Source organism: Anoplophora glabripennis, unplaced genomic scaffold (genome assembly GCF_000390285.2).
Source record: "Anoplophora glabripennis isolate ALB-LARVAE unplaced genomic scaffold, Agla_2.0 scaffold312, whole genome shotgun sequence".
NCBI classification, from domain to species: Eukaryota; Metazoa; Arthropoda; class Insecta; order Coleoptera; family Cerambycidae; genus Anoplophora; species Anoplophora glabripennis.
Window position 1 is genome coordinate 472,869 of NW_019416409.1, and position 23,392 is coordinate 496,260.

At 35.5% G+C, this 23,392-nt stretch overlaps 1 protein-coding gene across 1 annotated transcript in view; it reads right to left on the reverse strand.

Moving 5' to 3' along the window:
• LOC108910631 (dynein heavy chain 3, axonemal) overlaps positions 1-17,869 on the reverse strand; it is a 47,139-nt gene extending 29,270 nt beyond the window's left edge. Inside the window, exons 1-26 of the mRNA XM_023454470.1 lie at positions 17,653-17,869; positions 16,312-16,404; positions 16,006-16,240; positions 15,322-15,460; positions 15,024-15,226; positions 11,804-11,962; positions 10,622-10,946; positions 10,323-10,530; positions 9,963-10,177; positions 9,363-9,553; positions 9,127-9,311; positions 8,652-9,072; positions 8,376-8,595; positions 8,021-8,220; positions 7,623-7,800; positions 7,312-7,574; positions 6,720-7,240; positions 6,349-6,547; positions 6,101-6,269; positions 5,669-5,862; positions 5,490-5,618; positions 5,230-5,431; positions 3,573-3,803; positions 3,172-3,483; positions 2,846-3,121; positions 2,161-2,493 (exon numbers count right to left, since the gene is read on the reverse strand). Coding sequence (XP_023310238.1) covers positions 2,161-2,493; positions 2,846-3,121; positions 3,172-3,483; positions 3,573-3,803; positions 5,230-5,431; positions 5,490-5,618; positions 5,669-5,862; positions 6,101-6,269; positions 6,349-6,547; positions 6,720-7,240; positions 7,312-7,574; positions 7,623-7,800; positions 8,021-8,220; positions 8,376-8,595; positions 8,652-9,072; positions 9,127-9,311; positions 9,363-9,553; positions 9,963-10,177; positions 10,323-10,530; positions 10,622-10,946; positions 11,804-11,962; positions 15,024-15,226; positions 15,322-15,460; positions 16,006-16,240; positions 16,312-16,404; positions 17,653-17,869 — 6,018 coding nt within the window. The remainder of the gene's footprint in view (positions 1-2,160; positions 2,494-2,845; positions 3,122-3,171; positions 3,484-3,572; positions 3,804-5,229; positions 5,432-5,489; positions 5,619-5,668; positions 5,863-6,100; positions 6,270-6,348; positions 6,548-6,719; positions 7,241-7,311; positions 7,575-7,622; positions 7,801-8,020; positions 8,221-8,375; positions 8,596-8,651; positions 9,073-9,126; positions 9,312-9,362; positions 9,554-9,962; positions 10,178-10,322; positions 10,531-10,621; positions 10,947-11,803; positions 11,963-15,023; positions 15,227-15,321; positions 15,461-16,005; positions 16,241-16,311; positions 16,405-17,652) is intronic.
• Between the last annotated feature and the right edge of the window lie 5,523 nt (positions 17,870-23,392).

The window sequence follows — 23,392 nt, forward strand, 5'->3', positions numbered from 1 at the left end:
TTTTTAATGTACAATTTTATTTTCTAAAGATAATGTACTCTTGTTAGAACTTCCTAATGTGGACAGTTTTCGAGAAAAAATGCTTTTAATTGAACTCTTACAATATTACGGTGAAGAAAATAAGTTACTTTTCTCAAAGTAGGCTTATGTCAAAACTTATTGATGGATGTCTCATAAACAATACATGACCGTAGTTAGTAATGACAAATTACAGTCACTAAAATTTTGATATAAAGTTAATTAGAGTTTAAAATATTACTGACAATGTATGCGTTGTTTATGAGACATCCAACAATAAGTTTTGACATAAGCCTACTTTGAGAAAAGTCACTTGTTTTCTACACAATATTATAAGAGTTCAATTAAAAGCCTTTTTTCTCGAAAACCGTCCACATTAGGAATTCTACATACATTCTACATTATTTGTAGAAAATAAAATTGTACATTAGAAGTTAGAGCCCGAATGCTAAAAAACCTAACTTCAAAAAAATTAGAACTCAAAATGTAATACGAATGTAGCATAACTAGCGCCCTCTATAAAATATACAAAAAATATACAAGACCAGCGTATTTGGCGTCCTTAAAAACCCCGGAATACCAAATTACATAAAAATATTTCGCACCGTTTGGAAATTTTCGTAAAAATTCTATTTAAAAAATTTTATTTTGTCGGTTTGTATCTCGAAAACGAGAGGAGATAGACATATAGTTCATAAGACAAAAAATTCTTATTTTTTGTCGTACAATCACCCCCCTGAATTTACGAAAGGTCTTTCTGAAACACCCTGTATAAATATATTAGTGGCCCAAAAAAAAAAACGATGATTTTTTTTCGTGTCTCTTGTGAAAATATGTTTTAAGAGCCCCCTCAAAAAATCAGCTCAAAAAAAAATTTTTTAGAGGTCGCTCAAGATTTTTAAAAATTTCCAAAATCGTCAAAAATTTATTTTTTTTTATTTTTTCTCGTTATCATCTAGGTTGAAAAAAATCTCGAATCTGAAAATTTCAAATCAATATTTTAATTTCTAAGGGTCACTCATAATTATTTTAATTTTCAAAGTAGTGTACCTCTTTTCGAGCGACCTCTGAAAAATAAATATTAACGAACTAATAATTTTTTTTTGTTGAATTCGATGAACAAAAGAATAGAAATAAATCACAAGACACTTAAATTTTAAAAAATTATAAATATTTGATAGGTATTCGCAGTGCGGTAGTAAATTTTGCCTCGAGAAATTTTTTAAGTGTCTCGTGATTAATTTCTATTTGTTTGTTCATCAAATTCAATAAAAAAAATATTAGTTCGTTGATATTTATTTTTAGAGGACGCTCGAAAACATTTTAGGTACACTACTTTTAAAGTTAAAATAATTATCTGACCTATCGAAATTAAAATATCGATATAAAATTTTCAGAACCGAGATTTCTTTCAACCTAGAAAATGATAAAATAACGAGAAAAAAAATGTAAAAAAAAATTAAATTTGTGACGATTTTGGAAATTTTTAAAAATCTTGAGCGACCTCTAAAAAAATTTTTTTGAGCTGATTTTTTGAGGGGGCTCTTAAAACATGATAAACTAACATATTTTCACAAGTGACACGAAAAAAAATAATCGTTTTTTTGGGCCACCCTAAAATATATATATATTTCTAAATTTCTATAAATCCTTGTTCTATGGCTTGTCTCGATTGTTCTTGCTCAGTGTCCCTCAAGATGGCCATTCACGTTTTAAGGTTAAGATATGTTTGAGAAGAAATTTCCAAATTTTAAATAGTTTTATCGTAAATAAGTTTTATCAAAAGTTTTAATCAATAGTTTTTAATAGTGTTAACATTATATTTTTGATATACCTATTCAACATATTATGTTTTTTGAAGTGACTGTTCTAAACTTGACAATTTTTTTATTCAATCCTCAAATTTTGTAAGTTATATGTTAAAATTATTAATATTTTATTGTTATCTAATTATATGTTCCATTGTATTTTCTCCTCAAGAAGGAATAATTTATTTCGAAAGGTTGGGTAATAAAAAAGAGTACAAATTCAAGTTGGCTTTGACTGCATACCCGGCTATACTTTTAGATTTTGTTCTTTAACTTAAACACTCGTTCAACATTTTCGTTAAAAAATATATACATATGTAGAAAGTATTGTTACTTTTGCTGTAGCCGGAATCTGCTGGACCTTGTCCACCGTCTCGACCCACGCGATCCAGCTACCGTTGTTCTTCTTGTCGTAGACCCAGTCGAAGATGATCGACCTCTCCGGAAATATCTGGCTCTTGGTCAGTTTGAACGACTTCGACTTGGGGTAGTTTTTGTTGTCGCCGTTTAAGATTTTCCTGTAAAATACATCGAACTTTCTCTGCCCGTCCGCGGTCAGCGTGGATCCTAACCCCCAGGCTATGCAGAATATGAACACGTTCTGCAGCCAGACGGTGCTCACCTGGTTCTCCTCCCTCAGCATGCAGGTAAAGATACGGGTGAAGGACTACAAAATGAATGGTCATTGTAACAGAAATTGTTTATGTTAAGATTGATTCGTTAATGGTGAGAAAAAATTGTTGAGGAGGTTTCTTGCCAAAAAATCAGGGTAAAGTTCCTACAAATATGTCCCCAAATATGGTTTCAGTTAAATTAAACATCAGTTTATTCCCTAGCACTCTCTATATGCTGAAAACTGAAATTTCAATAAATAGTTCTATCCAAGTATCATAATTGAGAATTAACCTTTAGTTAAGGGAAAAGATTGAGCGTTCGCGAAAAAACCAACTTCGGACTTGGACCCCATTATTAGCGGTGAGTCAATTTCAATAAAAAAAAGCGTGTGTCTGTTCCCTTACGTGAAACAAATGAATATCCGAGGTCTCGACGAACTTCTTGCAATGTCCGTTGATATATTCCAAACACGCAGGCACCAACCATTCTATGCACTCCGCCAGCAGTTCCCTCTGCTCGGGTAACAGGTACTTCTCCAAAGTGGTCATGTACGACTCCATCAGAGGCTGCCAACCCAACAGAGCGGGTTCCATGTAAATCATACCACATCTAGAAACTGTTGCCGGCGACGCTTGTTCCAAATCAGCGGGTTCGAAGATCAGGTTCATCTGATTGGACATCTGGAACATAAAAAAGTTACTCTAAAGAATCGGAATCTTCGAATCCACACCTGTATGATTTCCCCAGACATCAAACACAGCTTCTTATTATCATCCAGCACGGTGTTCATGTTCTCGATCCAAACGGCGTCCACCGGTCCATCGAACAGTATCCACTTTCTGTCCAAAGAAGAACTGTTGGCGAATTCGCGGAAGGTCGTCGCGAGGACACCGTCTGACCACTCGTGAGACGCGGGGTCAAACTGACCGTAAAGTTGACCCATGGAAATGGCCTTGGGGTTGATTATCTTGTATATGACGTTGTGTTCCACCAGTTTGGCGTTCCTTCGTTGCCCCAGACGGCCCAGGCCGTCCCCTAGACTCTGAAAAATGATTCGCGTGTAAGATTAGTACAAGTATACTATAGTGTACAAGTGTGTGTGATTAGTGTAAGTACAAAGAACTGACTTACCTGATACGCGCAAGTTTTCCCGCCCATAGGCCTGCCGACTATCATCAAACCGTGTCGTACGAGGATCATTTCGTACACCTGCATACACTTCTCGACGAACCAGGGTGTCGGCTGTAGATTCCTCTTTTTGATTTCGGCTATTAGACACTCGATGAGCTCCGCCCTTTCGAAAGCGGGTAATTTGACTCCGGGAAAGAGATCGGAGAAGATGCCTTCGAATAAGGGGACATCCTGCGAAAGGTGAGTGTTAGAATATGTTGTTTTACATTACAATTACTTTATCATCAGTAATTATTCATATGGTGGTTTTGAATTGACTCGTCAATGTAGTTTTCGACCACTGCTGTAAATTTCCATCCAGTGGCGTTTTGGTGAAGTGATGTCACCACCAGCTTCAACCAATACTGTAACAGAGCTGTGGTGATTTGAAAGATTTGTGGGTACACATGTTCGCAAGTGATCCATTTTAAGTATTACGTCAAGAGCGCCCTTCTGACGCCATCCGGATCGGTCTAACAGTTGCAAGGACCAAAAACAGACACGGGACGCAACAGGGTTCCAGGAAAAGTTCTACGGCCGATTGGCGCCAAGGACCAGATATTTATACCTGCAAACGACTCCACACCACGAGGACTCTCCAACGAAAGTTCGCCCCGACAACACTTCTTTTTCACTAACTTTGTTTTCCATAAAAATACCGTTGAGAGAGAGTTTGCTGTACACCGAAAGCAACCCTCAGATTTAAGTAAGTAGGTAGTAACTACTTTTCCCATATTTCCAAATTTGTTTATTACTTTTGTCTGAGGCCTTCTGGAAAACTTGGACAACTGCATTCCTTAATAGGTCTTGAGAGATAGGTTTTAAGATAACACATATTGATTGTTTATGTTTTGCGACCTTTTCTTACTTTTATTTTATTTTTTTTATTTTTAACCGAGTTACATTTTTCATTTTATTTTGCGGTAATTTTCTAATTTTTATTTATTTCTTTGCTTTTAATTTGGAGGAGGTTCTATTTTATTTACTATACACCAACTTAATAAATTATTGATAGCATGCGTGTGGAAGTGTTAATAATTTCAAATCATTTACAAATTATAAAAATTTATAATCGATAAGTCGCTGGTAAAAGTCATTTAGAAAGATGACAACGAACAGTGGCCTCAAGAGAGAGCCTTGGAGCACAGTTGATGATTTTATCAGGTACGAAACTTCCAAATGAATGTACTGATGTCTCTCTGGAGGGTAATTTTTTGTCAATCCACAAGAGGACCACGAACTCCAAGTATATGAAGTTTGTAGAATAAAACATTGTGATTTATTCTAAAAAATATGGTAAATATCATCTACAAAGATATCAATGAACAGTAGCCTCAAAAGAGAGCCTTGGAGCACACTTGATGATTTTATCAGGTACGAAACTTCAAAATGAATCATCTGATATCCCTCTAAAAGATAATTTGTTTGTCAGTCAAAAAGAAGATTACGAACTCCAAGTATATGAAATTTGTGGAATAAAACAATGTGATTTACTCTAACAAAGACTCGTATTTGTCAAATAATGACATTCATCTCTGAAAACCATTTAGATATGAACCCATATCGTGCAGTGGAATAAAGACCAAATACTCTTTATATTTTGTGTAAGTGTACTTACCTGTGCCAAAAACTTGGGCAAATTTACGTCTATGATCGCCCTCAGCACCAACTGATCCTCCGCTGACTCCGGATAAGACCTTCTGAGGGCTCCGGCAGCTAGTAGAACCGATTTCACCGCTCTCATCCCGTAATCGTAGTGGTTTTGAGATGACAGCTGCTCCGAGCACAACTTATAGGTGTGAACGATTTTCTGCGCCAAGCTGTAATTGTTTGAAAACGTTATCATCAAAAATAACTATTGTCCTGTCAATTTCTCACCTGTGAGCTTGGACAAATCCGTAGGAGTACAAAGATATTTCTCCTATCATCGCGTAATCTGGCACCATCATGGCCACCGTCCTAAAAAGCACCTTTAAATTGTCAGGCAGCTCCTGACGACCAGCGTAACTGAAATTAAAATCAATTAACAAGGGATATCAATGTGTAAGGGCTTTTACCCAGGGTTCATCGTAATGAAACAGGTACAAGTGGGATCCAAAGTAATTTCGGTACCCTCGAAGACAAACTTCTTCAGCTTAGCCGCTACAGCGGTTTGTATGCTGAGAATCTGTTGGGCGACCACTGATAGCACCTCGAGTTCGATCCTGTTGAACTCGTCGAAGCAAGCCCACGCGCCGGCCTGAGCTAAGCCCTATAGAACAGTTTAAAATGTTGCCAAAGAAGCCGATTATTATATAACTAAAATTTCAGCTGACTTAGAGAATTAAAATACATATAAATAAAAAAATCTTGGAAGAAGGGAAGGGAACCTAAAAGTGTTCAATAAAATTGTTGAACGCTCAGTATTAAAAATATTCCAAATAAAGACCTTTATTATTATTGTTAATATTATTTATAAAGCAACTTCAATAGGTTGTAATTTTTTATACCTTAAAGAATTTTCCAAGCGCTTTGTAGTCCAACCCGTCAGAGCAATTGAAAACCACGCATTTCTTGGCCACGGCTTTGGCCAGATCCTTGCAGGTCTCCGTCTTTCCCGTCCCAGCGGGTCCTTCGGGGGCTCCACCAAGGTTCAGTTTCAGGGCCCCCATCAATGTTCTACGAACATAAATGATGTTTTATGTTATTTCAGTTTTTTCGTACGATAAGTCAAAAATAGACTTTATTTCGGACAAACCTGTAGCATCTGTCTGTCAACGGCGTGGCTACTAATCGCCCTGTATTGCCTAAATACTCAAATCCATACATGACGTCGGTCGTGATCATAGAAACGCGTACCAAGAAGTTGTCCCAGTAGTATCTCAACTGGGAGATCCAGTTGAAATCCGCTATAGACGACACGTTTATCTCTTTAAGCTTCTTGACGATGTCTCTACCTAAAGACACAGATGGAAAAAGACGGAAAGAAATAAGAAACGTAATTCCAAAGTCTAAAGAGTTCAATTTCGCGTCTTAAAAAAAATGCCTTTTGAAGGAAATTTAACAACACATGTATCAAAAAGTTAACATTTTGCCAATAACAAGCACATCCGAATAAAAAATACTTACAATGCACGTCTATCACGATCAACGCCTCAACAGTGACCTGATTGTTGGGCTTCAACTTCCCCTGCACCATCTTCACGCTCTGTTCAATCTGTTCCGTACACAGAGCCTCCTGCTCCTGCAGAGTCCCTTGGAAGATGGCGGTGGTCACTTCCGTCGTCCACTGGATGCAATCCACGCACTGCACCACCTGTCCCGGCCAGTGCAGGATCCAATCCGGTCTATCCACCGTCGGGTAATGCTTGATGGACTCGGACGTGACGTCCTTGAGCGACTGGATCATTATGGTTTCGACCTGCACCAACCACTTCTCCACCATACCCTTGGCGTCAGCAGGGATGATCTTGCCGCTGAAAGGTACCACTTCCTTCTCGGCGCTAATCATGCCTATCACCTCTTCGTCGTAGGTGAAGTCTAGTTGGTGGATACCCTCGAAGCATTTCTTGAGGTGGGGCTGAACGCGGAGGGGATCTTTGGTTTCAGAGAGGATCTCTAGGAGCTCGTCGTTGGACAGGAAGAAGAATCTGGAAAGTTTATGATAGTTACGACAAATGCTTGTACCTGTGGAACAGTAAACGTTTATAAATTTCCTTACCTGGGGAAGAACAACCTCTTCTTCTCCAAATAGTCATTGAGACCCTTCTGGATGTCGTCAAGAAGCCTGTTATTCTCCTTTAGCAGCGACAGCATGTTCTTGTACTCTGTCGCTATGATGACGTGGGTATCCTTGATGGTGTGGTTCTGAACCGCACGCCACACCCTGTCCACCATCTTAAAGTTCCTCGCCTCGGTCGGCATCTGCCTCATGATATCCTCGGAACTGAATATCGGCTCCAAGTACATCCACGTTGCTTGGCACTGCGAAATTTAAGTTATATCTCGTCAAATCGAAATATTTATACTCACTATAAGCCACTGTTCCAGTATGTCTTGCATGGATATCAGTTTCTCCTCCCAGGCCTGCATCTCAGCCTCGAAAGCCTTCACGTAAGGCGAACCTCTCATAGTCTGAGCCTTCAGGATGTGGTCGTCCATCATCACCTGTATATCGTCGACGGCGGTAAGTATATTGACACCGGTGTCTCTGAAATAACGATTAATTAAAAAAATAGATATTTATTTCAGTTTTTACTTTCCGTACTGGTGTGTTTGTGTGTCTTCATTGTAAGTTTCTGTGTGTTATTTGAAAAAGCATGTATACGGATCAAGAAAGATGAAAATTGACAATACGTGACTTAGCTCCCAATAGAAAGACGCTTATCGAAAACAACAAGTAATTTTGGATTTTTAAAGCAAAACTATACCTATACGGTACGCATTCAAATTTGATGTCCACCCACTCGTCCTTCATCTTGGCCAGGTTCTTCTGGAGGGCGTATTCCTTGGTAGCAGCACCGCTGATCTCTTCTAGCTGCTGAGAGAATTTCGGCAGTCCCGCTTCGATCATATCGTTCAAAGTCGAATCCTCAGTTATGACCAGTTGCACCCCAACGATTTCGCTTATCTAAAACAGATGTAATCCTATAGCTACCTCCTGATGATGTCATTTTATTGAACGAAATTTGTGCTAAGAACTTTCCGCAACAGTTATCCAGAAAAGAAATATCTTGTGAATTCCAATGCACCAAAATCGTATCTACAATAAATAAACGTATTTACCATGTCCCAGTGTCGCTTCTGCAATCCCTTATTGCAAACCGTTTGCAGAACCGGGAGGAACTGCCTGAACTTCTCCACCTTCGCCCTCACCATCTCAGCTACCCTTTTAGCGCCGGGATTGTCGCTAAGGGTCTTGGCGAGCTTGTACAAGGTTCTCCAAACATTATCGATATAGTCCGTGACTTCGTCTGCGTCCAAACCAGCAAAAGGACCGTAATACCTTTGAAAAAATCAACATCTAGTACCCATCGTTTCATACGATCGTTAAAAACTTACCATTCGTCGTACTTCACATGGAAATCCAACACGTTGTGCCACAATTTGTCGTAGGGCTCCACCACGGCCAGCATCTTGTACAGGTTCATGAACGGTGAAGGATCTATGTCCAAGAGTTGCTCCTCCTCGTTTATTTGTTCCGCTTCGGCTTTGTCCTCTTCCAATTTCGCTACGAGGTTCTCGACCTGGGCGACGTTTTCTTCCATCTCCTCCATCGAAAGGATGGCGGGATCTTTTTTCTTGAAGGCGACCAGCAGCTTCTCGTGCTTCTTCAGTTTGACGTCGAACTGGACCCTCTTGTTCTTCAGGAAGGTCTCCGCTTGGTCGCGTTTCATGTTCAGCCTTTGGATGGCCAGCTCCACCACGGATTCCATGTCTTTGGGCCATATGAAGACGCGACAGTTCAGGTTGATGTCCTCGACTGGAATCAAAATCAAGATATATCAAAGACAAAGAATAAATGCAAGGAAAGTACTCGATAAATGCGCGTGGTTCATCAGGAACATCACGTATTCCGCGGTCTTCCTTATTTGCTCCTTGAGATTGTACATTGTCACGTCTCGACATTCCACCACGTAGTTTTGTAATTCCACCAATTCCGCAACTGTATCCGGGCTGACGCTGACCTTTTGGGACATTTCGTCGAAAGTGTCGCAGATCCTGCAAATGGTAGGTGCTGAAGCAGGAAGTAAAGTTTATTCAATTATTTACCTTCTGTTATGGTTGTGGTTCTCGGTTATGTAATAGTTCACTATGTAGTTGCGCAAGTTGTCCAGAATCGTGACAAGGGCCTCGTTTAACTCGCTGCAGTCGAGGCAGAAGAGGTTTAGGGGAATGTGGCGCCGCAACTCGATCATTTCCTGTTTGAGTTCTTCGTACATGCGAATTTTTTTCGCGAAATCCTAAAATCAAAATACAGTCGAAATATTCCTAAAAATTTTGTATTACGCACATTATTAACCCTCAAAGGTTGCGAATTCACAACGCCGGTTTTTTTTAACAGCAGGTAGAATGTGCCGAGTGTTCCCCCACCAAGATAATTCCTTTTATAGCCCAAACAATCGAGCCGTACCACAGCTGGCCTTAGTCTGTTATTATCGGCTAAATTTTTTTTCAAACCTAATTACATCAATCGATTTCTCGGTTTTGATATAAATACACTGTTTTCGTTAAAAAATAAAGAAGACATAAAGTTTCCAAGCTGGCAAAATCCCAATTCGCACTAGTGTAACCTTTAAGGTGGCTCACCCCAAGTGTGACCTTTGAGGGTTAAAAATAGAAGTAAATGAATTATCGTTAATATTTACTGACTTTAAGAAAAGGAAATGGTTCGATTTTGAAGAAGTCCATCAACTCTTTTTCAGCAGTCCCATTCAGAATGTAATAATACTTTTCGTATAAGGCCAGATATTTGTTTGGTCCGACAAAATTCGTCGCTAAGGCTTGAATCATACCATCCAAAATGTTCCTCACCGGTTCTTCCTTTTCATCCACGGCATATAGGAAACTCTCGTAGGTCGCAAATTCTAACAAATTAAAATTAGTTGGTCACTTTTTATTGTTAGGTGGGTCCCTGAGAGGTGATTTAAAAAAGATCATTTACGACTTTATAATGACCTCCTCACAGCACGGATCTACATTATTTTGAATGTGGAATGATAGTGTACTTACCCGGAAACATAATAATTTCAATTTTAAGGATATTTTTATTCACATCCAGTATTTTGTTGAAACACCTGTGCAACATCTCTTGAATGTCCTCCAAGGGCGGGGTCAGTGTCAACTTCTCCGTGCCCACGTGGGGCGTAACTGTCACCGTGATTATGGGAAGGTTTATCAAGGCTAGATCTTGGTACTCACTACCATAATCGTTTCCACCCTGCAAACAGACTCAACTTCAGATATAAATCGTCCTCAAAAACTCGAGTGCCTCAGGGATCCGTTACCGGACCGCTAACTGCGTTACGTACCTTAAATTTCACGATCAGGTCAGCGAAGTGCCTCAAACTTTTCATGACCAACGACCTGAGCTGCACAGAGAGCAGCATATTGACGCACGCGAAGAACCTCTGTACGATCTCCACGGAATCTACCAGTTTCAGGGGGATGTACTGCTTCCAGTGCTGCTTGTACTCGAGGAATATGTCGGCGCAGGACGGCAGCCACTCCTTCACCAAGACCTGCCTAGATCGGTCGCAGATCAGCTTCACCTGTTCTTCGAAAAGAGCAGGTTGGAGTGGAAAAGCGTTCACCTCTTCCAGTCGGTTTAAGGGGAGGATCAGCATGTTCTCGTATCTATAAAACGTAAAGCGTATAGATCGCATCATCAGGTATGTTTCTACCCTTGTTTCAGGGAAACTTATTCACGGCGCGGCGGTGATAAAACATTAATCTGAAGAGTACGACCGTTCGACATCTACTGATGTAATATTTGCATAATTTTGCATAATTAAATATTCTACTTCCAAGCTGGTCCAACATGGTAATTTCCGCTCGAGGTTGTACTTTTTCCAGTAAGAATGAAATGTTTTATTATTTACTATATCAAATGGTAGGTTACATGGAATCAGTATCAAGTATCAGTATGGAATCAGAATTTAATTTGTTGTTTTTTAATAAATAATGCGTACGCCTATGGCGCGCGGCTCAATTCTGACAGCCTTACTAATTGATGATTTTTTATTAAGCTTATTCATAATATGTACTGATAACTACATTCAAATTTTAAATTTCCTCAATTTTCATACATACAAACAGATTAGCATCACGTTAATATATTTATTTTATCTACCAAAGGCTAGAGTGAATAAAATATATTTCATACTTACAAAACCTGTGTAATTTATTTAAAGAAATTCACAGTTTTTCTGACATTTTTAGCTGTACTGTTTTTTTATTCTCATCTACATATGTATATCTACATATACGTTGTTAAATTTTAAATAAACTGTTAACTTTTTTATTATCTTGTGTTTCTGGTACGGTGTATATTTTGTGAACTGTATTTTTAATGTACTAGTCGTACATTTAGATTTGATTGTATTATTTTTAGTTTTAACCTGTAGAATAGTATATTAAATAAAAAAAGAGATTTACACCAGAATTAGCAATAGTTCAGTAAGGATTTTATCATCGTTTCTCACATTTCTTACTTTTTAAACCACAAATCTCTGATCTTCCTCACGATGATGTTGCTGTTGTAATAGTGTCTCTCCATATACTGGGTGCTCAGGCAGTACTGGGTGTGCCAGGGTACGGGAGCACGTACCAGCATTATAGGGAAGTCTTTGGGAAAACTCTTGAAACCTAGTCTGAAAACGATATACGGGATAATTTCACCTTAACAACAGTAAACTAGGCGGTATCTGTTTTGGTTTGGGTGAATGTGAAACGTATATGCACGGAGATTTTTGGCTTTTTGGCTTTCAAATATCACTAGAAATGAAAATTTTTCTATGCGCATAAAAAAAACGTGGGCTTAACTTTTGGCGGCACAATATGTGAAAAAAATTCGAAAGATATCATATTTTTCTTCCTATTTAATTATGTATCTTTTCAAGAGTTGATTTTAGGTGAAAATGGAAGAGGAAAAAAATGTTTGTAATTAAATTTTTTACAAAATATGACTAGTTACAAATCGAATGAATCATGATTATTATTGCAAAAATCGAAAAAATCGCCAAAAATGGGATTAAAAAACATTACTTTTTAGGGAATTTTTTTGGGGTATTTAAATTGGGTATAAGACCTTCATACTTGGCTCAAAAAAACTTCATGTTATGTAGAATCTTCACACCAAATTTCATCAAAATCGCTTTGATAGATTTTGCATAATAATTTTGCAACCCAAATTTTGAAAAAATAAATTGCAAATTTGCAAAATATTGCACTGTAAAAACCAAGGCTCTTAGATACTTGAAAATTTAATCACATATAGAAGGGCTCTCAAGCTTTCAAACGTTTTTTGAAAAATTCGATTCCGTCAATGAGGAAAGCTCTGGCGCTTGTTTAAACATTGGTCGAATTTTCGTAATTGTAAACAATTAGAATAACTTTGTGAATATCAACCAAATCAAATTTTTTAAAACAGGTTTTAAAAGTTACTGAAAACTCGCTTCTTTAAAAAAAAACAGATCGATTGGTCAATTAATTACGTAGTTATTCATTTACACTAAATAATGTACTGGGACTCCGGGCTAATTTTTCGAAAAATACCTTTGGTATTCCGAGTACTTATTAGGTCTAAATTCGCAATACTTTTCTTCATTGCCAACCTACTTTAAAACGTGTTTAAAGTTATTTATGCAAACGAGAAATTTAAGAAAATCGTACGGGTGGTGGTGGTGGGGGAAGCAGAGAGCGCCGCCTCTTCGGCCTGCTTGAAATTGAATCGGCGAGTTCCAAACCGCGATGCGCTTAAAAATTTTTAATATCAGCTTCTAGAGGTCCGATTTTGATGATTTTTTTTTAAATCGATGTCTCGTGATTTAAAAAAAACAATTAGCGTATTTTCAAATGCCTATTGATCTTTCAACAGTCCGATAATTATTTATCTTTAAACTTCCTTTAATTACCAACTTTATTTTTTTTATTGTATCAAAAGTTAAGTGCATAAACTTATATACTGTTTATCAAAGATCAAAAACAAATTTATTTAAATATTCTAAAATTGTTTAAATAACAATATTTTTTAAAATATGTCGGAAATAAGTAATATAATGAGTTAATTTCTCATTTGCTTATATTTTAAACAATAAATAATATTTGAATTATACTTTGATCGGCTATAACTACGTAATTAATTGACCAAACGAGCTGTTTTTTTTAAAGAAGCGTATTTCCAATAACTTTTCCTGCTTTCAAAAATTTGATTTGATTGAATATTCACAAAATTACTCTAATTGTTTATAAGTGCAAAAATTCGACCAATTTTTAAACAACCACCAGAGCTCTCCTAATTGACGGATTCGAATTTTTCAAAAAGCGTTTGAAAGCTTGAGAGCCCTTCTATATGTGACTAAATTTTCAAGTATCTAAGTGCCTTGGTTTTTGATGTGTAAAATTTTGAAAATTTGCAAATTTCTTTTTCAAAATTTGGATTGCAAAATTATTATGCAAAATCTATCAAACCGATTTTGATGAAATTTGGTGTGATGATTCTACATGACATGAAGTTTTCTTGAGCCAAATATGAAGGTCCTATATTCAATTTTAAGACCCAAACAAAAATCCCTAAAAAGTAATGTTTTTTAACCCAATTTTTGGAGATTTTTTCGATTTTTACAATAATAATCATGATTCATTCGATTTGTAACTAGTAGTCTGTAAAAAATTTAATTACAAACATTTTTTCCTCTTCTATTTTCGCCTAAAATCAACTTTTGAAAAGATACATAATTAAATAAGAAAAAAAAAGACATTTTTCGATTTTTTTTTACATATTGTGCCGCCAAAAGTTAAGCCCACGTTTTTTTTATGCGCATAGAAAAATTTTCATTTCTAGTGATATTTGAAAGCCAAAAAGCCAAAAATCTCAGTGGATATACGATTCACTAAAATATGGACTTTTTGAAACAGATGTTGTCTGGACTATAGTGGATTGTTCATGGAAAAATAAATACACTTTTTTCTTGATTCCTTTGCTTTAACTCATCTTATTACAAGAGAAATATTTAAAAAAATCTAATGTTCAGGGTGGAATTCCAGAAAACACTCATATGTGTCTTATAGGTCAAAAATAGTCTCTGTATAAATATGGCTCACTCAGGGTTACATCCTGTATAAACTTTTAAGTTTCAGACTTTCCCAGACAAAAAAATCCAACGGATTGAAGTCGGGTGAACGAGGTGGCTCGATTATATTTTTATGGTAGTCAGTGAATCTAAATACTGCGCATATTCTCTTCCAACCACCGATGAATTTGTTGAGCAAAATGACGAGAAAATTTCCACAAGAAAAATGTAAATAATAGAAAATGCATATTCCCAAAAGTTGTAAAAAAATGTTTTTGGTACATTTTGGAGATACCATATAGATTTATTATTTTTCTTCTTTTCATTTATAATACACCAAATTTCGTTCTGAAATATGTTTATGAATTTTTTAGATAAAAAAGGTACTTCCCTTTTTTAAAATTGTATCGCCCGTATCTTAAAAGCTTAGCCTCCTAAGACAAAAGGTTAGGGAGTAAAGTCTACATATTTTTCAAAATGGAATCTATCCTATACATCAGAATGGAATCACGCCCTACATAAGAATTTTTTCCTCATTCCTTGTGGCTGCCCCCTCGCTTATGCTGCATCAATGAGCATATGAACGACAAATAGAAGCTAGACAAACAATTATTAAACGAAAACTCTTTTTTTAAGTTACCTGTCCCATTCCGCAGGGTCGTGAAGGATATACGTCAGAAGATGCTTCCGCATGAAAATGCAATAAAGCCTCAGGACCAATTTCTCGTCCTTAGATATCATGCGATTGTACTCCCTCAAGAGTTTGTATTTGGGAGGGATTATGTCTTTGGCCCTCTGTAGGAGCTCTTGGTTGTATGGAGCGATTTGTGATGAGTCTATACCCTAGAAAAAATTAAATATTCACGTAATTAGTAGTTTTTCATCATTTTAATTTAGTATCTCATATATTTCACAACTATTTCACGAACTGATCTCACCTCTGTCAAATAATAAATCATACGATCTATGTCTTGGATTCTAACCAGCTGGTTCATTTCTTTATTACACTGCTTGTACAGATAAGCTTTCTGATCCTCAGGGCTCTGAGGCAGAATTGCTTGAAGTTTTTTCAGTTTTCTAAACAAAATAAAAGTTGTTTAGTGTTTAGTCACTACAATTGAAGCTATCCTTAAATATTGTAAATTTTGTGGCTGAAAAAATTTATTATTCCATCAGATGTTGACGAAGCCGCAAATGGGGCAGCTTTAGATCTGTTGCCCCAGAAATTGCAGTAACCATATATATCAAATAATAATAATATGCCGCCTCCTCTCCCTCACAAGTCTCCGACTTCTGAGCTAATTCTCGTGGTTAGAATGAGGGATAGAGATATTATTATTAAATAGTGTAAAATGAAGGAAATAGCAGATAAGTTCACTGAATATATGCTACTTTATATGTTGTTAATATTAATAAGCTATAAATGTAAACTAAAGAAACACTTCTAATATCTCCATTACTGAAAAAATTGTATTTATTTTAATAAAATGAAAAATTTCTTGCTACTTGATTTTTTCTCCTTGAAAAATTTCAGTAAATACCCAGAGCATTTCCAAACATTTAAATAACAAAAAAAAATACAAGGGTGCTGACTTTTATTCAACCAATAAAAAACATCTCACTCGGATTCGTCAGGAAAGCCCTCCCACTTCAACAAGTCGATCTTGTTTTTCATCTTCCTCTCTTTCTTTTTCTTCGCCTCCTTCTCCTTCCTTCTCCTCCAATACTCCCCCGACAGCAAGTCCTCTATGTTCACGAACAAATTGTCCTCGCTACTAGTCTGCTTTTTTACTTCTTCCTTCTTCTCCTGCTCCTCCAGCTCCTTCCTCGTCTTCTTCGGCGGATACCCAAGCTGGCCTAGTGACAGTTAAACAAAGTTAAAAAAAATTAACCTATATGACAGGTTATACGCAAAGAAAAAATATTACCGTCTACGGTCAATGAAAAAAGGCGGGATTTTTTCCTTTTTCTGTGCAGGTCTTGGATGCGTAGTTCTTGAGCCTGAGGGGTAAAACTGGAACCTGGAAACAAAGGAAGAAACTTTACTTTTTCTAATCATTATCTGGTAAATCGCAGCACCCGTGCTATTTTCAAAGCCGTCGTGATCTAGCTGATTATATTCTAACTATACTCCAGTGCACACCAATGTAATAGGCAGTGACTCACTCTTAATATGTTGATACCTGCAACGGGTAAAATGTGTGTTCCATGGGCGTATCATTTTAGAGGGTTCCAAAATTATTAAATATAGAACAATTACATGTTTAAATGTTTTAATAGAACCTAAATTATTCTTACAAATTTATACACACTTTGATGTATCTAAATACCTCTAATTTATACTAAGGTATATATTCCGAAGTTTTGCATTCGTATGCTAAGATGGCCTACTACTACTCGCTTGGAATTTTTTTTTAATGTGGAATATAGCAATCAGTAGTAAAACACGACCAAATCAGTAAAACCAGTACAAACATGACAATAATTAGTCATGTTATTGATAACTAAAATGACTAATTATTGTCGCTATGCTATCGATGTCTCACAGTAGCTGTTTGTTTGATTAGTCGCCATTTTGTAACGCTTCAGTTTTTATATTTGTCCAGATTAGTTCAGTGTGGTTCAGCACACAGTGACTTGGTGTAGTGTAACACTGAGAGCTTTGGTCAGTTGATCTACTGCATATTGCATTTATTTGGCTTTTCCTTTTTGTGCATGTGCTAATAATTCTAGTTTTCCTCTTAGTATTCATGCAATTTTTCTATTTAACAGCTATGGTAAGGCGCATTATCGACGACAATCACTGAACCAGATTCAATGTGTGGCAAAATAGATGCAAACCATTTTTCAAGTGCCTCACTATTTATATTTTTATGGTCGTTCATTTTTTCGTATTGATTTCTTCTTTTATGGAAAAATACCAATAAAAAATAGAAAAAGCTTAAACTATACCACAAATAAATAACTTAGGACATTGTAATTACGCATAGAGTAGTTGGGTCGAACCAGTCGAGTGGTGTGACGTCGCAAATACTCTGCGAATAGCTTGGATCGTTTCAAATATTTCACGAGTTAAAAGTTGTTTTTCAAAGTTAATAATAAAGCTATCGACCTGATTTTTTTACCACATGTCTAAGGGGTTAAGTGCTTAAGTAAAATGTAAGAACAAGTTACAAATTAAATAATACTGGATGAACCTTTTGTGATTTGATTTATTTATAATTCTACTATATACTTCTACCTGTGATTTAACATTGTTAAATGCTTACCTATAGTTTCCGATGGCCTCAGATAAGACTCCGCATCCTTCTGTGGCACGCCCTTCGTCCAGGACTTTTTCGCGAACAGGGGCGGGTATTCAGCCCTGTTTATCTTCGTGAACATAGCACTGGGCTCGGATTCCCATTCCGCCCATACTTCCGGCAGCCAAGGGTTGACCAAGTGGACACGCTGCCGGTACTTCTTAATCACGGACTTTTCATCCATCGCGGTTTGGTTAGTTGCCCCACGAAGGGGCTTAAAATAAAATGGACGGTCCTAAAATTTGTTGACAGACGCCTATTTAAGGTCCGTCTGATTTGTTTGTTTCCACGGCAACGCTGTCTAGGTACAGGCTGTATTTTCGTTGCTTGAATTTCACTGTTGATCACAGATTAATTTTATGAAATGACTTATGCAATTTGACTTTATAACGAGTCTTATCAATTAAAAAGAAACGTATAAATCATCTTTCAGATGTTGCGGCAAAATGAATAATAAATTACTATTAATTAAAAATGTACAGTAATACACAAAAAATATAGTAATACCTCCGAATTTTTTATAACTGCATCGATTTTTCTCAAAATTTAGATTTAGGCTCATCTTACCCCCCACTTCAAAACTTATATATGCGCTAGATGTGCTTTTTGTTCTTAAGGGGTGAAAACCACCCCTTATTGGAAAAAAAAGAAAAAATACAAATTTAAGCATTTTATGTAATCAAATCCTTTTTATTTATGCATTATGAGTAATTTCATGTGCTACCTAACATGAAAATTAATGTATCCCAAATTTTCAACCCAGAAAAACCTTTAAAAACCACCCCTTTGGATGAAAAATAATATAAAAAAATTTGTTTCAACTTGAAACGTTTTAATCATGCATTTTATCACATTAAAATTGATTTCTTGATTAAACAGTCTTTTTTATCGATTGCAATTTTTCAGCCCTTGAAAAATATCCCTTCTTTCGAAAATAAAATGAAGAAATATTATTGAAAGAGTAGAAACATTTTAAATATGCATTCGTATTAAATAAACATTTATTCCCTTCTTATAAAATAATTTTGAATTGATTACAACTTTTCAACCCTTAAAAATTACCCCATACATTTATAAATTTTTATTTAAAAAAAAAATAGACTATCATGTTATTTCGATCATATTTCCGTTAATTTTGATTCTAAAAACTTAAAACAGCTAATTTTAAAGGTTTTTCAAAGTACTTTAAAAAAGGTTCAAATTGTTTTTTTTCCTAATATTTATGGTTTTGGCGTTATTTAACGTTAACCGGTTCCAATTTAGTTTTTAGCTAACATATAATAATGTTTAAAAAACCATAACTCGGTTTATATTGCAATTAGAGAAAAATAATGCCATTAGATTTGTTTTTTATTACCTACCTTTCTTTTTGTTCATTACAACTTTTTCGTTAAATCCAATGGTTTCAGAGTTATTTACAAAAAACTGCCCGAAAACAAGCACTTTTTCAGTAAAAAATCAACATTTTCAATGACGAATTAACCGGAAAGTATTGGATTATCCAAAAAACTTTATATAACATTTGTTACTTAAAATTGACTCCTCTATCGATTTCTGTGGTTATTTTGGGCGTAAAAATTTCCACCTCCAAGCACACTTCGGCACTATATAAGTTTTGTTCCTTGAGGCATTCCCCACATTCAGTCAAAATTTCACGTTAATCGATTCAGTTATAAAGAATTCGGAGGTAAAAACCCTATTAGGAAATCGATTAGATTTGATTAGACTTTCTTTATTAATTGTTGATTATTTTTTCGTTGTATATTATTTAAAAAATATGTTTTCTTTCTTTCATGTCAGCATTTGGATTTAATAATCCAAAAAAATCTAAAAAAAATATAATTTCATTATAACCTTACTTTCACTTTCAATTATTATCTTTTTCGATTGTATGATTGAAAACATCTTGTATTAATTTTGTTTTTCAAAACCTACCTTGAGTATACCTACATACTATATTAAATTATTTAAATTCGTTGCATTGGAAACGTCAACGGTGAACTTCTCAAAAATGATTATTCGTAGCTACACTTATAAAGTATATCTTTTCTCTTCAGAAAATATAAGAAAATGAAAAAAATGATGTTTGTCCAAATTTGGCTAATTTTTTCAAGGTTATTTCATTCGGAATGTTCCTTCCACTGAAAATTCCACGTAATGTGCACACAGTCTCGGCTACACACTCTCCGTACTGGTAATAAATTTTCACAATCTTCACTCGTTCATCGTGTTTACTACAACATGTGACACTATACAATGCTACTAACTCTTCCCAATTAAAATAGCGCACAATTCAAATCCTGTGTTGCTTCTGGGGTACACTGTATAATATAAATGTAATACGTCTGACATTTCTATAAGCTGTATCATTTCTCTTAACATGTTTTCAGTGTACAAGAACTGTTATTATAAAAAGTATGAATAAAGCTCGGGGTTTTCGTCGGCTAGTCATAGGCGTGTTCGTCGTAAACAAATGAATAAACAGTAGGTATAAATAAAAATAAATAAATTTGCGTACTTTTTCAGCGAAAAGTTGTTTTTTACCCCTGGCGCGTTCGACATTATTTAGAACATTAAAACACGTATACACGAAGCAAACGCGAAAGCAATAATTGTCGTTATTACTGGTTTCGTACGGTGCGCTGTAGCGAAAGCCGACACGACGGCTATAATCATCCGACCGAGTCCCGAGCTCTATTAATAAATATGCGAAATTAATTTTTCTTATTGAAAGATATAAACACGTAAAAGACACCATGCCCTAGAAAACAGGAAAAATATATTATACTTTATTATAATAAGCAATGAGGATAATAAAAAATAAAGTATGTGCTATTAATATGTTCATATTGCGTGAAAAATGCCATCAGAAACCATGTATGTGTTATGGACCAGGTGATTAAAGCGGGCATTATTAATAATGTACGAGCATTATGAATAATGTCTAGCTCTATCGGGCTAAGTGATTAATTACTATCTAAACTTCATTATTTATCACTTTGCACGGTCATTATTATATTGCTACGTGACAATTGGGCAATTTGATGATAAAGCTAAATTTGAAACGGTGCGGGGAGGGAAGCATAGTAGATGTGGTTGTAAAAGTGGTTGCAAGTCTGATAAATATAGTTGTCGCAAAGGCAAAAAGTTGTGTACGTCAAAATGCCATCATAGCGGCAGTTGTTCTAATAAATAACTCTGTTACTTACTACATATTGTATAATTATTGTTTTCAATTTTTATTTTACTTATACTTTCATTTGACTTTTATTAAGTTTAAAGTGCTGAAAACTATTAGATGCTAATTATGCCAAATAATGAGTCCGATTGCTTAAACTTTAGTTTATTTTATGTTTTATAATAATATGTCAAAACTTCTATAAAACAAAGATATGTTGTGAAATGTTTGTTTTAAATTTTATATATTTTATGTTACCTAATTTTTAATATGACTTTCCTTAAGTTTTAAATGCAGAAACTAGTGGATTCTGTGCAAAACCGTACTTGTCTTATCAACTTCGACGTCACCTGTTACATAGGTGTTGTATAACAATGAAAAAGTAATATTAACGGTCGGTAGAAGGAAGCACAAAAAACAGGCACTTAGGTAGGAAATTCTGGAAGGAAGCCTAAATAGTTGAAGATAGGTAGTTGAAGTGAGAACAGTGTAGTAACAGATAGGTAGCAAGACGATCGGCGGGCAGTGTGACAAAGTAGTGTAAAATTAAGTGTTTAACCGGTATTAGAAAGCAGGTAATATTCTTTAAGTACTTTGTTGTTAATTGTTCTATGTAATTTTATGATTGTGATGGTTATAGATGTTTCATGATAATAATTCTTTGCATGTTTAGCTTCCATTGCTTTATGCTCAAGGGCATATATTTTTCTAAGGTAAAATTGTTATAGTTATTATTAACGATTGCTCATTATTTATTTCATGTTAAAATATATATATTGTGTGGGCGCCCAGACATTACAATAATAACTCCTTTGTTTCACATCTAAGTTGTTTTTGTCATGATTACGTTGTTCGTAAAATATAGATGTTTCATGATAATAATTCTGTATATGTTTCCAGTGTTATGAAGGATCTTCCGAAATCTCAACTATAGCTGGATTGCCTCCCGTATGGGACTCCAGTACCTTCCGGCTCTGCCGGCTAACTAACACCAAACCTCTTCAGTTTAACTTGGAAGTGTGTATGACTAATATGAGGTAACAGATGACATTTAGTGACACATTAAATGAGACAGGTCCTATTTATCATTAGCAAAGGACCTTAATGTATGCCTTTGGTTAGCGGTTGTTTTGTATTTATATTTGGGTGGTAAGAGCAACGATCGTGGGTTTTTCTGCCATGCTCTTTCCCCGCAGGAGCTCTAGGTGAGCCTGGCACTCTCATTTTATGTTAAATGGTTGTTGATGTTTTTGTTGTTCTTTATATTTGTCACATGTTTAATTTGAATTGTATGTAAATAAAGGTTAGGTGTATTTACTCTGCTTTTGTTTTATATAATTAAACCATACATCCCCTCTACAAAGTTAGTAGCCAGCGCCTTCCGGTCAATTAAAAATGGATACACACAACGTAGGCAGTCCTTATGACGATCACATATTTTTGGCCACAACTACGTTTATATTTTCTTTTTTTTTTGTCGAACCTAGGGTTGTTCTACTACAATTCTTAATGTAGAAGTCCTTGCTAATTAATCCAAATAATGAGTCTGATTATTTAAATTGTTTAACATTTAGTTTATTTTAAGATAAATGACAATAATAATAAAAAAATAGTAATTAAATATGTTTGTAATACTCTGCCCAAAAGGTGATGGACAATATGTGTAATGCCCGGTCAATTTGATTAATTGTATAATTATTATCAAATTGCACACTCATATTGGGCATTTTACATAATGACCGAGCATTATGTATAATGTCCGATTTATCACTTGGTCCATAACATATGCATTATATAAAATACTCGTAAATAATTTTTAATATTTTTATCTCTAGCCGATTTAAAGATAATTAAGAAAAACCTTTTCAAAATAACAACTTCAACACCCTGTATCTTGGAAACGCAACGTTAGTGAGAAAACCATTATGTGAATTACCGCCACTATTTTTCCAAGAGAAACTTACATCCTAGTTTTATTTAGGTATAGAAACTATTTCTTTAAATCATCCTGTAAATGAAGTCAGACAAATAAATTTGTTCGTTTAGATTTAGAAGTTAATTGAAGTATTGTTGTCCTACGTGACTGATACTCTGCATACGAAGTCTGTTTAGAAAATAACCGAACTGTTTCAATTACCTACGCGATAATGGAGGTATTTAGTGAAATGCGATTGACACTCAGACCTGGCTCTTTGTGATTTTTTCTTATTTGCGAAATTAAAATCAGTACTGGAAGGACGCCGTTTTCAGATATTGATTACATCTAAGCAAATTCAGACTTTAAAGGCAATTTCAAATGAAGCTATCCGGGACTGCTTCGGGATATGGAAACACCGCTATGGGAATAGTGTCTGAATAAGGGAGAGGAGAGGACTTTAAAGGAGGCAAGGACTAATAATGTATAAAATTAATAATAAAGTTTAAAAAAATAAAGTTCTATTATTTTCTGAACAGGCCTGGTATAAACGTTGTGGAATAATATAACGCCCGCGTCCTAATCACTAACAAAGCCAGATGTGTACCGAATTA